This window comes from Amblyomma maculatum, chromosome 1, assembly GCF_055883805.1.
Source record: "Amblyomma maculatum isolate TAMU_Amacu chromosome 1, ASM5588380v1, whole genome shotgun sequence".
Lineage (NCBI taxonomy): Eukaryota > Metazoa > Arthropoda > Arachnida > Ixodida > Ixodidae > Amblyomma > Amblyomma maculatum.
Genome location: NC_139344.1, coordinates 78,632,265 through 78,648,534, shown reverse-complemented (window position 1 = coordinate 78,648,534; position 16,270 = coordinate 78,632,265). Strand labels below are relative to the sequence as shown.

General features: G+C 46.4%; 1 protein-coding gene across 1 annotated transcript in view; it reads left to right on the top strand.

Annotated features, from left to right (window-relative positions):
• The window catches only part of LOC146202866 (aromatic-L-amino-acid decarboxylase-like), a 93,350-nt gene that overhangs the window by 10,357 nt on the left and 66,723 nt on the right, over positions 1-16,270 (top strand). The window contains exons 4-10 of the mRNA XM_084588397.1: positions 46-180; positions 2,799-2,942; positions 4,448-4,514; positions 4,692-4,786; positions 4,881-4,948; positions 7,122-7,215; positions 7,300-7,398. Coding sequence (XP_084444523.1) covers positions 46-180; positions 2,799-2,942; positions 4,448-4,514; positions 4,692-4,786; positions 4,881-4,948; positions 7,122-7,215; positions 7,300-7,398 — 702 coding nt within the window. The remainder of the gene's footprint in view (positions 1-45; positions 181-2,798; positions 2,943-4,447; positions 4,515-4,691; positions 4,787-4,880; positions 4,949-7,121; positions 7,216-7,299; positions 7,399-16,270) is intronic.

The following is a 16,270-nucleotide window of genomic DNA, read 5'->3' as shown; positions in this document are numbered from 1 at the left end:
ACGCGCGGGCCAGCACTCGCCAATCTGGCTCTCCTTGTTCCCCAGAGCACTGCCAGCGAGTGCACCCTGACTGCGGTGCTCGCCGCGAAAACCAAGCTCACTACGCACCTGCTGCAACAGAATCCGTCGATGACGCCTTGCCAGATCTGGGACAAGCTTGTCGTCTACGCATCTTGTCAGGTGAGACTGAACGTGTGAAGAATGGTGGTATATAAGATGCGTGTTTAGCAAATCGAGTTGATATGGGAGTACCTATATGTGTGGAAACCTATTGTGCGTACGCATGTATTTCTCCAAATTAGTACGGAGTGCCCAATTCAACTGCACGTATACAGTTGGGTGTGCACACTTATATCTCTGCGCACGAACCCAGGCGTGAATGTTTATAAAACTGCAGCCTAGAATGCCATGGGTTTGCGGGGTAACAAAAGACAAGTTCGGGGAAACACTACACAAAAAGTGTTTCTGCTGCCTTGAAAACACGCAAGACCTTTCAGAAAGGGAGGTGAACAGGATGACGCTTTTCGAGCTCTTATTTATGACAGGAGCAAGTCCGGAGCAGCCTGTAAATTTTACGATAATTATCGTCGGGAATAAAATAAAGCCCACGTGAAAAACAAAGAAAACTGCATTTAGTGACTGCCGCGAAGAGGGGACAGAAGAAAATTGCTATTAGAAGATTGCCGATGAAATGAGAGAAGAGGTATGTCCTCTTGTTTGGCCATGATTCGCATGCAATCTCTCTCAGCTGTTACTGGTCGAACGGCCTAGTGCCGGAGAGGGCCACCTTCCAAGCGGGTCTGGGCGGTGAGATATGAGGAATTGAGCCCCAGATGGAGCCGGACAGGCCCAGACTGAAAGATAAACGGTAGGTCCAGGATAATGACAACTGGGAAATCTATCGGGGCGCCCGCCTGGAGAGCAAAAACCGGCGTTACTGAGTAAAGTTCGGCTAGGATCCCCCCCCCCCCCCCCCCCCCTTCTGGCACGTCCGGAGTGTGGTCATCACTGCTGTTCCTCCAATCGTCAGGTGGTTGAAGTTCAGCATTCAGTACTGTGCAGAAACCAAACTTATGTAAACGAAATAAATTGTCTTTCATGCGTGTTGTGTTCAACCTCAACGAACCGTAATTAGAGCAAGGCTTCACACAGTGACATTGAGACGAAATCAACAGCCTTGCACCGCAGTATAAAGAACGAGCGAATTTCACTGCGCCGAGGGACGGACACCCGCAATAACTATTTTCTGAGCCAATAAGAAAGTCTTGATTCGGAAGGTATACATACATGTACGCCCTTCTACATTCTTCTTTATATATTCTTTTTCAAGCGCGGACATTCCCTGTGACCAAAAAGATTACCTGGAGCCGAAAAACGAGCGCAGTTTCTCTGAGAAGCATGATTGCTTCAATGGTTGCATCTGAATTTTTTGCCCATTATTCGCAATAAATAGGGTGCAAAACGGACGAAGTCGTGTATACTAAACAAGAGTATTGCTCCCTGTACAGAGTACAGGAAAATAACAAGCATGACACCGCTTTCGCCATTTGTTTTCTGTGATCCTAAATAATGGCGTTTCTTCTTTTTCTTCCGTTAGTTCGAATACGAAACAAATGAAGACATCCGATTCCTACTAGAAGTTTGAAATACTGAAATGCTGGCAGCAATAGTCATGCGCTGTTCTTCATGGAGCGGTACTAATGCAGTAGCGCAGGCTTGCTTTGTATCTTCCTCCCCTATTTCCCCCTCAGATACGCACTGGCACACTATCTCTTACACTATCGCTTACTCGTGCATTTAATATTCTGAGTAGTCGCCATAAGGACGACGCGTCGGTGACCTGACATATTAATTAGCAAACACCTATAGCAGCCGACGCTTCGCAGTAGGAGTGCTGCCACAGATTCTTAGTGTGTGAGAAAGAATGCGCGCCGTCATGTTGGCATCCAACGCTAAAACGGCACAACCCTGCACTCCGCAGCATTCTATGAACCTGTACCGACGACGTCAATTAGATCAAAAGAACAATTCAATGAAGTCCTGGTTACAACGTCCGCTCAACCTAGCTGTTTTCCGAGTCTCCTCTGAACCTACAACCCATATGCATCGCGACAGCTCGTTACCACCGATAATTTGACAAGGCCTGTGCATCCCGACTGCCTATATGTCACAACTACGGGATGGGCCTCGAAGGGACAGGCAAACGAAGCTGCGCGCGCGGGCAACACACGAGTCACAAGGTGCTCCTCGGCATTTGAATCATTGCCGCGCGCGCAGTTTCATTCGGTGATACTTCCCCTCTCATCCTGTAGTTGTGATTTTGAGTTTTCGAACGTTTCAAGAACGGGCACCCGTTTTTGAAACCTCCAAGATCGTTGTCGTGCACCTCTTGATCGCGACGTCGATGTTCTCACTTTCATCTATCCCCGGCTGCTGTCGATCCTCTCTCTGCATCAACGAACTTGGCTCAGCTGCAGCTTCCGGCAAGCCCGTCGTCAAGCATGTCAAAACATGTGCTGGGCGAAGGCTGCGGCCGATGCCTAATTTGTAAAACGTGTGAATAAGGTAGCCTAAACTTTCCTTCTCCCTTCCCTTTTTATTGTGTGCGCCGCAAAAAAAAAAAAAAAAGCCGCAAATGCACAACAAGCATCAGGACTAGCAAATACATGCCAGGATAAGCGCAAATTGAACATTCTTCTCATCACTCACTGCCGTCACCCAATGAGATCATGAGTAGTTAGGAAGTCTTTGAGGAGGGCTGCGGCCAAGTGCGCGCCCATTCACGGGTTGGTTCGCAGGCTCACTCGTCGGTGGAGCGTGCCGCTCTGCTGGCCAGTGTGCGCTTCCATGTGCTCAACACGGACGACCAGCTGGCCGTGCGCGGTTCAACGCTGCGCGCAGTCGTCCAGGAGGATCGCCGCATGGGATTCATCCCGATGGCGGTAAGTCGCGGCTTGCGCCGCCTGCATTAACGCTTGCCGTGCGCTATTGTGCAATCGCTCCCACTCGCGACCTTCGTAATATAGGAGACGGCCGTTTCAGAACAGTGAGACGTTTTCAACCCGGTGTTTGGCGTGTAATATCCAGGCGGCTTATGCGCCATAAATCCCGACAGGCCAACCAACCATCGCATATATCCCGTATCCTGGTTACGGCGCTCGACTACTGTTCCCAAGTACGCGAGATCGAATTCCGGCCTCGGCGGCCGCTCTTCGATGGAGGCGAAAAGCAAGGCGCCCGTCTGCTGTGCGATGTCAGTGCACTTTAAAGAACCCCAGGTGGTCGAAATTTCCGGATTCCTCCACTACGGCATCTCTCATAGCCTGAGTCGCTTTGGGACGTTAAACCCCACAAATCAAACCAAACAGTATCCTGAGGAATGCCGCGGCCGCTCATTTAGCTGCGACGAGTCTACATGGTACGACAACCCTCCGCCTCCTATAGCGTGCGTTTATTGATAGACGAAGTGAAAAAAATTCCAAAACCAGTTCTGCCTATATAGCTTATTTCCAGATGATAGAAAACGCTCGCGCGTCGATCTACTTTCTGGCTTCTCGTTTTCGCAACCGTTTTTATAACTTATAGCGCATTCCGTTGTAGTCCTGTCAGCACTCAGAATCTGAATTAAAATGGCCCACATTAACACGCTCCGTGGTGTAGCGGAGAAAGAAAAGGAAAGCTTGCTCCGAATCGCCTAATGGAGGACACGATTAGCTTCATAATGTTGTAGCATATCATGCGAGAAAACTGCGGAAGTCTTAACAAAGTCCTCCGGATATGAACGTTTTTTTTTTTCTTTTCGCTTTTTTTTTTTTCGCATTTGCTCAAACAGACTGATACAAGAAAGAGAGAAGAAAAACTATCTCTCCTTTTTGAACATGATTGCAACTTGCTCACACAGGCCACATCAAACTACGCTGCTATACACTTAGACGGGTAGTTCAGTGCTTGAGGCGGAATACAGTGTAGTTTGGGATTGAAATCGAAATCCTAAAATGCATCTCTGGCAGTGCTCCAAATTCATATGACAGAGACCGGCTTATTGAACACTGCCTGAGCTCAGCTCCATCAATTTCCGATCGCAACGTTAACTGCAAATAAGTTGTTTCTAGAAACTTTGTGCAACAGTTGTACATATAGGCACTTTTATGGGCATTTAATTTAAGCAGGCATTTAAGCCTTTAAATTAAACGGAGTGAATAACGCTGGAAACGTACCTATAAGTTTTTCACACAGCACGTAGTAGATTACTTAGCAGCGGAAATAGAAAGAAATAATAGGAAAGGTTCAGGCGTGTATCTTTTCACGTGATAAACGTCATATATGCGTCAAAACTGACCAACGAGCAAACTATATCAACATGTACTAATTTGCTGAAGCTAGTAATTCACTAAAGGTCACTTCTGCTTGTGTTTTCTGTCTTCCCTCTCTCACTTCTTTTTTTCAGATGATTGCCACCCTGGGGACAACAAATTCCTGCGCGTTCGACAACCTCGCAGAGATTGGAACCGTCTGCAAGTCTCCTGCACATTGTTTTCTTAGTTTAAAACATGCCAGAAACTATCGTTCCTTCTTAGTGTAGTAAAATATCTGTAACAAAAAACGATGCTTTCATTTCTCGAAGCAAGCTACAAAACGCATGCACAACCTTTGCAAATAATCTTTAAAATGGTGCTTAATTACTATTGCAGGCGAAGCGGAAGGCCTGTGGCTTCACGTTGACGCAGCGTATGCCGGGTCCGCTTTCATATGCCCGGAGTTCAGGCTCTACATGAAGGGAATCGAGGTTACTTTTGCCCCATTTCAGTTAGCCGAACGATGCGGTTTGCTTGTGCTAGCCCGTTGTGCATGTTCTTTTTTTTTTTTCTATCCCATTTCAGCATGTGTCGTCATTCAGCATGAACCCGCACAAGTGGCTCCTAGTCAACGTCGACTGTTCAGCAATGTGGTAAGCAAAAGCTTCCCAGTTGTTCATCTCAGTCTCCCTAAAGCTCAAGGGACAGCGTTTCCAGCGAAAGGTACCGTGTTGGTAGTTGGACAACAGCCGGAAAAATAAGAAACAAACAAGCGCCATTCAGATATACTGAACCAGAAAAAAACAAAAACAAAATATGCTGTAAGTATCATGTGTAAAAAGGAAACGACTTTGCGTGACCTTATGTAGGTTATTATTGTAGGCTATTATATACGTATAGGTAGCTTATTAGGAAATGCAAAGTGAACTTTGCTCAGTGTCGGAGGAAGCGACGCACCTGAAATTGAGCGTGGCTATGGAATCTGGGTTCAAATTAAGTGAACCTTTCACTTGCCCAATACCTTCGAATGAAGCTTGCTAATATGAGATGCTGTATATGGCATCGATGAAGCTACAGTGTTTCACTTATGTCGCAGTTGGTCACAGCTGTCACAGCACCTGCCGCACGCGACTGCGAGTTAAGTTTAAAGGGCCACACATATACTATTCTGTTTAGATCGCTAGCTGCCAACCCTGTCCGCTTACTTCGCGTAAGGGCGGCCTTTACTGCACCGCGAAGTAAAGTGACAGCAAGCTTGCAGCACAGCGATTTAAAAACGAACCACCACGGTTGGCATCGTCGAAGACCAGTTATAGAGATATGACTTAAGGCATCGAGAGTTGTGCACACGGTGAATGGGGCCTAACAGCGGGATCTGGTAAAAACGTCCCCGAAAAACGTTCCCGGAGTAAATGTCCCCGGAAGAAATTAGCGTCCCCAGAAGAAACGTTCTCGGAAAAATATGTCCCTTTTTGCGAAGTAGGAAAAAATGTCCCCGAACGGGGACTGACATCCTGCGTTTCCCCGTGGCGAGCTGAAATGATGAATGATGCATGTTAACTTTATTACAGCGGTTTCACCTGTCGGCTTGGAGGTGACAGCGAACATCGAACTGATGCGGGCATTCATAATAAAAAAAAAAGAGAAAAATGATGGCAGCGGTAATACTATGACAGAGCCGCGTCTTCGCTTATTTGCGGGGAAGAGGCGAGCTGACCACCGGCTTTACCGGACCAGAAGCTTGGAGCGATGGTGCACAACCGGTTAACCTTCGCCCTCCTTACACCGTCATCACCCTTATCACCATTCTACACCACCATCAGAGGAACGGTTGAACCTGGTCACCAGGTCTGCGAGGTAATTATAGTGACTGCTTTGGGCGGTTCCACGAGACTACTACTCGCCAATCCGCCTGTACCTTTCTCAGCTGATTAGACTTAACCTATGATTGCTTAACGAGCTGCGGAGTTCGGAAGCACGCAACGTATAAAGGGCCAGTTGGCTCTTTCACCATGCTTTTACGCAGTTCTTGTAGGCATTTCGGGTGCGCAGAGGACGCAGGTTCCAAATGTTGATAGCATATAACTCAAAGCCAAGAAAGAATGGCATAAAATGTGTATCTCTTCTTCTTCTTTTCTTTTTTTCGTGTGAATTCCGGAAGAAATCGTGTTTAGGGCAACTTTTTGCCTTGGGGACGTTTTTTCCTAGTTACCGCTTTTCCAGGGGCCGTATCTTCCGGGGACCTTTTTTCCGGGGACGTTTTTACCCTCAGCCCCTAACGGCACTTCGTCTTGCCTGTGCAGCTTTCAGCCCGATAGCGACCGAGATGAATATGCCTCGGCGACAGGGGGCATCACAGGGTCCCTCGGAAGAGATTAGAAAATAAGTATAAATAGCGCTTACGCTTTTAAAGTTCCGGCGGCATTCGATTCTCGAAAAAAAAAAAAACAGTAAGATTGCGAGGTGCTGAAAACAGTAACTGCCCCAAGAGATCCGTTACTACCGCGAGTGCTTCGATCATTTTGCTTCTTTTGCGCGGCAAGACCTGGCATGAAATGCGAGCTGAAATGTGACCTCGTTTAACACGTATTTTGGAATCCCCCCAGTGTGGTTATTTCTCTCCTTGTTCTTCAGCAACCAGGATATTTAGTAAAGCAGGCATACGGCAATAACCTCTTTAGGAATAGTTTCTTTTTTTTTTTGTTTTCTTTTTTTCTGTACAGCTCACTGAGTCTCTCTCGGTGCTCAATGAGTGGTGCTGTGTCGCGCGCTCTCTCTTTCCCTCGCATATAAGCTGCTCATTTTTCCGTATCTCGGTCTCAACAGGTTCAGAAAAAGAAACGACATCGAGGAAGCGTTTAAAGTCAACCCGCTTTACCTCAGACATGAAAATGAAGGCGGCAAGGTGCCCGACTACAGAGTACGTATACATACGCGGTCTCTGGCGCTTTCTTTCCGACGACATCTTCTGTCGATTCTCACCGATTCCGCGGTATCGTTTCAGCACTGGACCATCCCTCTCGGCAGGCGGTTCCGCTCCCTCAAACTTTGGTTCGTGTTCCGCTGCTACGGGGTCAGTGGTCTGCAGGCCCACATCCGACGCGTAAGTCACTGCAGTGCTATCGAATGCTGAGCAAGACATTGAAAGGAACCGCTCAGGTGATGAGGCGTGCTAGGCATACAGGCCCTCCGACATTAAGGATAACAACCACTCTGCGCAAAAAAAAAAAAATGAAAATTTTTTGGTTATTCCTCCACTAAATTTGAAAGTTGTTGGATATTTTACGTCAAGAGAAAAACTGCTCATAAAACTGGAGAAGGTGCGGGCTCATTACACATAACTAAATGAATACTTAGACTTTTTTTCCCTTTTATACATTGGAATGTTTGTGCATCTCGCAGTTATTTCGTTCCGGCTTTTGTCGTTGCTGTTTAGCACCAAAATTGGAAGCATTTTCTATATTTGTTAACGTTTCCCCCTTTCAAACTTACCAGCAATTAATTTCTCATATTCTCCCTCACTTAAAGTAAACCGTTTCTCTTGTCCCTCCGTGTGCATATTGTTGTCAGTTTCATAAACTAATGTGGCAACAGCCCCTGCTGCAGTGTCTCAGATGGTCATTCATTTTGCCGCATTCATTAGTCTTCCGGATGGTTGCCCTGGACTCGCAACTACCTTGGTGATAAGTACAGATGTATTTACGAGGATAGGCAAACGAAAGAAGACGACACTCAGTGAAAGCAAGGTTTGATTTCATGCCCTGCTCGTTCGGTCACGTTCTACGTACGTACATGCGGTATGACACGTGTGGTTGGGGCGCTGGTGAACGCTCAAGATTAGACTGCACGTGGCACGACTACACTTGAAAACAAAAGGGGAGTGAGCCGATTCCGTAACACATTTGATAGAGCACTGCACACATCATGCGGAAATAATTGTTAATTCCACAGTCAACGTTGTCTTCCAATTACCCTAAATTATCCTCATTTTCAAGTTTAAGAAAAATATTTCTCTCCATAATAATTAAACAACCTTTTAGCGAATTGCATTCATTTGTCTCCCTTGGCTTCAGTAGATTTTTTTTTTTTTTTGTATGAATAAACAAGGCTAGAATAATACAGAGCTGACTTCGGCATGCGAAACCCTCGATCGCGTTGCGTAAAACAGACAGAAAAGTGTGCTGTATTTATTTGCAACCACACCGGCAGCATTTCCTTGCGCAAGTATAAACAACGCTCAGTTTTTCCTAGCGAATGCGTGAGAGGAGTTTGACCACCGATGCGTGTTCAAGGGCGCATAAAAAAAAAAAAAAAAAAAAAAAAACGGCGTCTCGAGTCATCCAGGAATCTAGCCAGTGGGGAGAGGGGGAGAGGGATCGAGCCCGGGCTTCTCTCGAACTTTCTCCGCGGTTGGCATGGCAGTTCTCTACTTGGGAATGCACTAGTCCTCGAGTGTTAGCGATAACTGCAGACATAAATAGTAACGTTGTATCCGACTTATAGCAGATTCTCTGCAGTGCTTTTACGATGACCTTGCTGTATTTTCCAGGCAGCTTTGAGCTTGTGTGCCCACATCTCAGTGTTCGCATACGCCTTAAGTTTAGCTTCGGCACATGGCTTCCGCAGTCAATGCTTTGCTGGGTCCCCGGCACTTATTGAAACATAATCAAAAAAGAAGAAAAAGAGTGTTGCCCGCCGCGGCAACTGCTATATACCTAATATCTGAAAGACCCGAGCTGCGGCCGGCGGGAAAGAAAAGGGAGAGGAGTACAGAAGGGAACGATAGCAAGAGAAGACACTGGGAGCTTTGTAGTACATTATTTACAACATGCAAAAAGTGAACCTAAAGCCTTCCACCATGTGACTGACGCGAGCTGCACTTGTACTGGCAGCGAATCGTGAGCACCGTTCGAAAGCTCATCGATACACCGCCAGCTTTATTGGCGCCTTTATGTCCAGGCTGGCGGTTATAGGGCCGCGTAGTTAATCTCCTTTCCACCCCGCCCTCCTTTTTTTTTATTTCATTATTATCAGAAACTCATTACCGTATGTTAGGCTCTTCTTGACTTTCACTGCATGCCAATATCACTATACGCAAGTTAGGAATCTGGCGCTTTTAAGAATCACAACACCGCGGGCTTTGGCCGAAATACGTATTAAATTATTAAACTGCTATATTGTTCCTGCAGGCTTACACACGCACAGGCACACACACACACACACACACACACACACACACACACACACACACACACACACACACACACACACACACACACACACACACACACACACACACACACACACACACACACACACACACACGCGCGCGCGCGCGCGCGCGCACGCACGCACACACCCACACACACACACACACACACACACACACACACACACACACGCACGCACGCACGCGCACACACACACACACACACACACACACACACACACACACACACACTCACACACACACAAACGCGCGCGCGCAGACTAAATTGATACAGACTAAAGTTAACCAAACCTTTTAGACAGGCTGAGGACAGGCCTAGTCAAACCAACTGCTACTGAGTTCTATTGAGAAACGCGTAGTCCAGTCTGCCGTGTTCACTTCGTTCTTGTAACGTAATTATTGCGGACGAAGTATGTGAATTTTTAATCACTGCCTTCAGGATGCAAATGTCAATTAAAAAGTTGCAGACCGTCTTGAAAATTAGCTGGCTGCAATGTTTGCATCAGGGTACAACTAGCACTGTATAGCTACCACATGACAGCGGCGCTGCGTCCTAAGACGAGAATTAGTGAGCAATTAACGCCTCTCTCTGAAGCGCTCCCGCCAATGTATACGTGGTGTTGACTTTGCATGTGCCCTGGGCGAGGGGTATGCTGCAGCAAATGGTAGCTTCCTTATAATTACCGGCATATAAAGCTGCGCAAATGGTACCTCGGTGTAAACATTTGAGCTAGCCGTTTTTCAAGACCGTCTGTAACTTGTGAATTGAGACTATTCCACTGGTATGATGCGCCAATTTCGACAACATGCGCCTTGAATAAACCTGCTATTTGGTGCTACAGATCGGCGATTTTTTTTTTAATCGCACTATCGCTGCGCAAAAATGTCATTTCAGGCAAATCTCGTGTCACACAGGCTATGGCTTAAAATACACCAGCACGACTTTCTTCTCTCGATGCGCAATGAGAAAGATGACCTACGAGATATAACCCACCCTGTTTCACATAGCTATAGTTCTTTATCGCCTACTCTTATAAATATCGGATACAACTTGAGTCTGCAGTACGTGACCGCCACAGAGAACTTTTCGCGCCCCCTAAACAAAAAGCCTCTGGCTCAATTCAGAAGCAACATGCTAAGGGAACAAGCGTGTCAAGTCTGCGATAGGGTGCGCCAGGGGGGAGCATGCATCTAAATCACAGTGGCGGCCATTTTGCGGTAGCACGGTGAAAGGCTTCACGCATATCTAATCGGCTTATCGTTATCTGTCCTGGCTTGCACTGCAGAAGCTGGGCTCTGCACCACAAAATGGCATCCGTGGCATCACTTGACTAGTTACTATAAGGAGCCTTTAACACTACCGTGTCATACTGTTCAAGTTCTTGCCTCAGGCTTTCTTCTCGACGAAACGATCGCGGTGAACGTACACGCAAAAAGGCGCGCTTTTAATGAGAAACTTGCGTAGTGTTGAATTTTAGTTTTAGTCCTGCTATATTTAGGAGCATTTTTTAGAAAAATTGTCTCGTCTCCCATTAAATTCATGACAGCGAGGGTGGTTTCGCATGCGTTATAAAGCTGGTAGATTCATTTCATGGAACTATTTCGCGCTCGCTGCAACAGTTCAGTTCTTTTTTTATTTTTTTTTTCTAAAAGGCCCTTCAGAGGGTGTTACAGAAGGGGTGGGGATACACTGGAAATACGAACACACTTTTTCTCAAAGTTTAAGATGATCAGTTACACGTTCTTGAAAAAAAAAAAAAAAAAAAAAAAGGTAACAAATCATGGGGTAGGTCTAGCTGCTCGAGAAAGGAGCGAAGCAGAAAAGGTAGTACTGTGTGTGATTGTGGACGCGCAACTTGAAGTGGATGACTGGTGCGGTGAGATCTGTACGCTGCGGCTTTGGTATAGGGTGCATGATTCAAATATGAATAAAACAACAAAAGAAAGCAAGGCTTGCAATGCGGCGACGCAAAAAGAGTGGTGGTGCGGATTTTGCTGTCAAAGTTGAAACACCGGTATCATGTGGGTATGAAGAATGGATAAATCGGACGCCAGGATTTTTAACGGATTCCATTTCAGTAATTAGGTACGCTTTATGCCGGCTCCAGATGGCCGGTGCATATTCTGATTTGGGTCAATTCCGAGTTTCCAGTTTGTTTTTACATTATAGCCACGTTAATTCTGACTTTCAGGGCACATACCATTCCGTATAAATAGAAGTCGTAACATGCAATCGTATACAACATATTGCAGTTTACTTGTGAACGGAGCCGTCAGTGGCAACACCTGTATCTATTTTTTTCCTTTTATAGCTTATGAAAGCTCCGTTTTCGGTGAAAGGTTAACGTCTTTGTCGTTACAATAAGGCACTATGTCGATACAGATTCAATTTAATTTAACGCCGCCGCGGTGACGTGGTTAGGACGCTAGCCCGACTGTCTTATACCCCAGAGATGCGGGATCGTATCCCGGCCGCGGCTGCTGCTTTTCGATGGCGGTGAAAAGCAAGGTGCCCGTGTCCTGTGCGATGTCAGTGCACGTTAATGAACCCCACATGCTAGAAATTTCCGGAGCCCTCCACCAGTGGCGTAAGCCAGGAGGAGAATAAGCTTTGATTTATCGAGGAGGAAGTCTTCTGGCGTAGCCAGAAAAATTTATCAGGGAATTAGGTTGCCCGTAAAAGTATAAAGAAAGGCAGCCTGTACCCAAACAATAGCTTAGGCTTTTTTTCCGCTTGTCAACAAACCGACATCCCTCTTATTCTCCTTTTTACATTTTGATATATAGATGTGGTACGTATGTCACGAACGTAATAAAGGCCGAAAGGACGGGGATGCAGCGCTAATAAAATTTCGTGGAGGGGGAAGGAGGGCATTCCGACCCCCCCCCCCCCCCCCCCCCTGTCTACGCTCCTGCCCTCAACTATACGGCCTCTTATTGCCAGAGTCACATTTGGGCTCCTAATCATTTTAACAATATTTCCACGTGACGCTGCTCAGAGAACCCTACCGTTGAGAGAACAGAATTACGCGTCACCGTTCGGACTGCAGCACGAGCGCGGAGGCAGCAGCGGCGCCAGCGGAGTAAAAACCTTTTCGCAAGCCTCGGAGAAGCCGGTTTGACCGCAAGGCTGTGGGGCGTGCTTGGGAGAGACAACGAGCAGAGACCAGTCTCCAATATGCGCACCCTTCGACGCCTTTCTGTGTAGAGGCTGCGCTCAAGTTCTGCTTTCCTGTAACGACTATCGCTAACTTGCCTTGAGCCTACTGGATATTCGAAACAGCGTTTCCAATCAGCTCTGTTATTGCTCTCTCTCTCTCTCTCTCTCTTGCGCACACTTTTGCCGCAGCACAAGGACGCCTCGAGCAACTAAATGAAGTCTAAAGAAGATTTAGACCGTGTCAAGGCAGTTGTGGCTGAGAATTAGCTCTGTTATGTTCTTTCTTTAACTAGCATGTGCTTAGAAATGCGGTCAGACGCTACCTCAGCTGGCCTTGAAAAAGTGCACTTTATCTCAAAATTATGCATAATAGCCATGTGACAGGCAGGATAGCAAGCACTTTATCCCATGTTCAAATTTAAAGATCCCTGCTCCCCGTGTACAATCTTTTTAGGTCCATGAAGTTATTTATTTAGTCCCCTCAGATTCTGGCACAAACGAGTATGCGCGAGTACACAGATGCGTGCATGGCACCTAAAAGGTTGAATCACAGTTCAAACAATTCTTGTGACGAATTGCATTCTTAAACAAGAAATAAAGATGGACTCAGCTAGGTTTTCTTTTATAGTTAGAACTAAACGTACACCCGGACAAAAATGGTGTACCGTAGGATGCCATCCAAAAGCGAAACGGCAAAGCACTTCAGACAATGGCGTCGACCGATTTTCGTGGCTGCGGATTGATCCAGATAAGATGAAGAGGTTAATCGTTTTTCAACTGCCGCGCCAATGATTTCCCTGCACACCCTGACTGTACGCACCTTCTTGTTTTTTCTAAACGCACCACCTTAAGGATGGATGCTGCTCACATCTGTGCTCAGCAAAGAAAGGGGGGGATGCTTTCAATATCTGGGAAAACCCCCGTTCCAGAGCCTATCACACTAGCATGTTCAAGAGGATTATCCACGACGTCAGAAGAATCGCTCGACTCCATTGGCTATTTGCCGCTGCGTTCTTTAGTTGTATCAGACACCACGCACAAAGCCGGCAGCATGAAAACGCGCCTCTTCATTGGGCTCAATTCATTGAAAAATGCCACCAAGATCCTGAAACCAATTCACTAGCTGACAGCCGTTTTAACGGTTGGACAGACGACAAAGAAAAGAAAATGCACGAGCTTGTGCGAGCTTGTACAGCCTCGTGTTTGGCGTTCTAGCGCGACAGCATTACTTCGCGGGCTCTGCAACTGGCTGACAATTCCCAGCAACGTCAAAATTCAAGGCGCCACCAACTCGGGCTTCGCCATTGAAATGGATAGGTAACATCATAATCCAGTTTTCCTGAACACTTGCATTCCGAGTTAGACTAGTTTCCCCTCTAGGCCACGCAGGCAAGTTCGTACGGAGTGTCTAAAGCGGGAATATTATACTCATCTCGCTAGTCACAACTTGGGCAATATATACCAGCGCCCTACTGACCAGCGCGCCTCAGGCAGGTGACGGCTAAAAGGCAGCAACAAAGGCATTTACGTTTACCAAAGTAAACAAATGCCAAACAAGCGCTTTCGAACGTTAGCCGCGTTAAACAGCAATATTTTTGTTTTCTTTGCTGTGCTCTTCCGGCTGCTAGAAAGAGTATGCCATCGAAAAAAAAAAAAAAAAAAGCTTTCCGCGGTGTTTGCTCACTTTTTGTGTGTGTGTGTGTGGGGTGGTGGTAGGAGGGAGGGGGGTCTAATTATGGTGTGGGCACCTTCGAGCCGGTAAGGGTCACAACTATAGTGAACTAGAATACTTTAGTCAAAACAGACGCGGCTTTCAGATTTTTTTTTTTTTTTAATTTCTCAGTGAATTTGCACGAAGCTTTTTCAGCATATTAGAAGTGAAATTATAGCTACTCACAAAATTTCAGTACGATATTTCAAAAATATTTTCTACCATTTATTTCTTTTTAAACACCCGCACAAATATCAATAAGGCAGACGGCTGGAGGTCAAGGCATTCTTAGAATATTTGTCGCAGAACATAAATTTTCAATTTTGATTTTTTTTTTTTTTTTTTGCAATGGTAGCATTTCCTGTAATTGTGAACAAGTGCATGTATCCAACGGGAAGTTGCTCACGAATGCATTATTACTCGCGATGCGTACGAGTGCACCACGACGAAACGTATATCCGCTGATCTTTTGTCGGAACTGCGTTACAGCTCTACTACTGCAGGTACAACTCCGAAGAACGCTTCGGTATTTCCGGATGACTTTCAAGCTGAGCCAAAGTCAAACTAGGACTTAGCCCGCCTATCGACATGTCTCGCTTAGTTTTCTGTGCTATGGTGAACTAGTGCATGACAGCATTACTTACTCTACTAATTACGCGCCTTAATTAAATACACTTAATCAGTTATTTGTGATTAAAGTTGAACTTTACGGTACATCGCCAAGTCATGTATCGTTGGATAGCTTTTGTCAAGTACAATTTCATTGTATAAATTGTAGGTGTTAATTGGCTCAGTTAATTGTGATAAAAAAACTGAAGTTTATGCTGTGAAATCCATAGCTGGATAGCTTATCGAGCTGCGTTGAGCATCTCCTGTGTGAATGCCCTGCTTTTGTGAGTGAAAAACAAGTTGCGTTGTGCGCTGGACCGTCTCGATCCTCGCCTTTTAACGACGGATAAGATCCTCGATCCATGGCCACAATAGTCAAGACGTACAAGACACTGTTTTTTATTTTTATTTTTTATCTGACATCAACCGGCTTGAGCGATAAATTGTGACTATACTCCTCGTCCCTTTTCTCTTCCGCTCTTCAATCCCCTCATCTCCCAGCAGACAGCACGCGCACCTGCTAGCCTAGGAACTTTGCAACCACGGCGATCCTTCGATATTTTTTTTTTTTTTTTTTTGTGACAAAACGAAAGAGGCTATGGGGTGAAAGCTACATTAGCACTTTTTCGCACCCAGTTACGTTTGGAAGCCGGTGAAAGAGGTGTCCGCTCTTTGCTTCATGGAGAGCTTGCGGACCACGAAGGTGCTTTCAGAGCAGTGCAAACGTATGTGTGACATGCGCATCGCTTCCCGGCTTCGCGTCTCGACGGGGATATCCCCAGACGTGACAACGCGTTGGTTGAAACGGCTACCCATCGTATATTACTTGCTTTTTTCGTTTTAACGCGGTAGCGTTAAGGAGCTCGTGTCGCAGAAAAGCCGGTGTCGTCGGCGGCGTTGGCCGTGAGCGATAAATCCCGGCATGCACTTCATAAACGGCAAACACAGAAGAACCCCTCCTCGCAATGTGCGGCGCTGCCCCGACACGTGGCGCGCCACTCGCCCCTGACGTTTTTGTTTCCAGTTTCCCATTCACACCAGTCATAGTCCAGATCGTCGACCCAAACTACAGTTAGCTGTAGCGAAACTAAAAGGAATTACGACCACCTGGGGTTCTTTAACGTGCACTGACATCGCACAGCACACGGACGCCTTGCTTCTCGCCTCAATCGGAAAGCGGCCGTCGAGGCCGTGATTTAATCCGGCATCATTGAACAGAGTAGTAGAGCGTCGTAACCACTGCGCCACTCCGGCGGGGCCGCTCT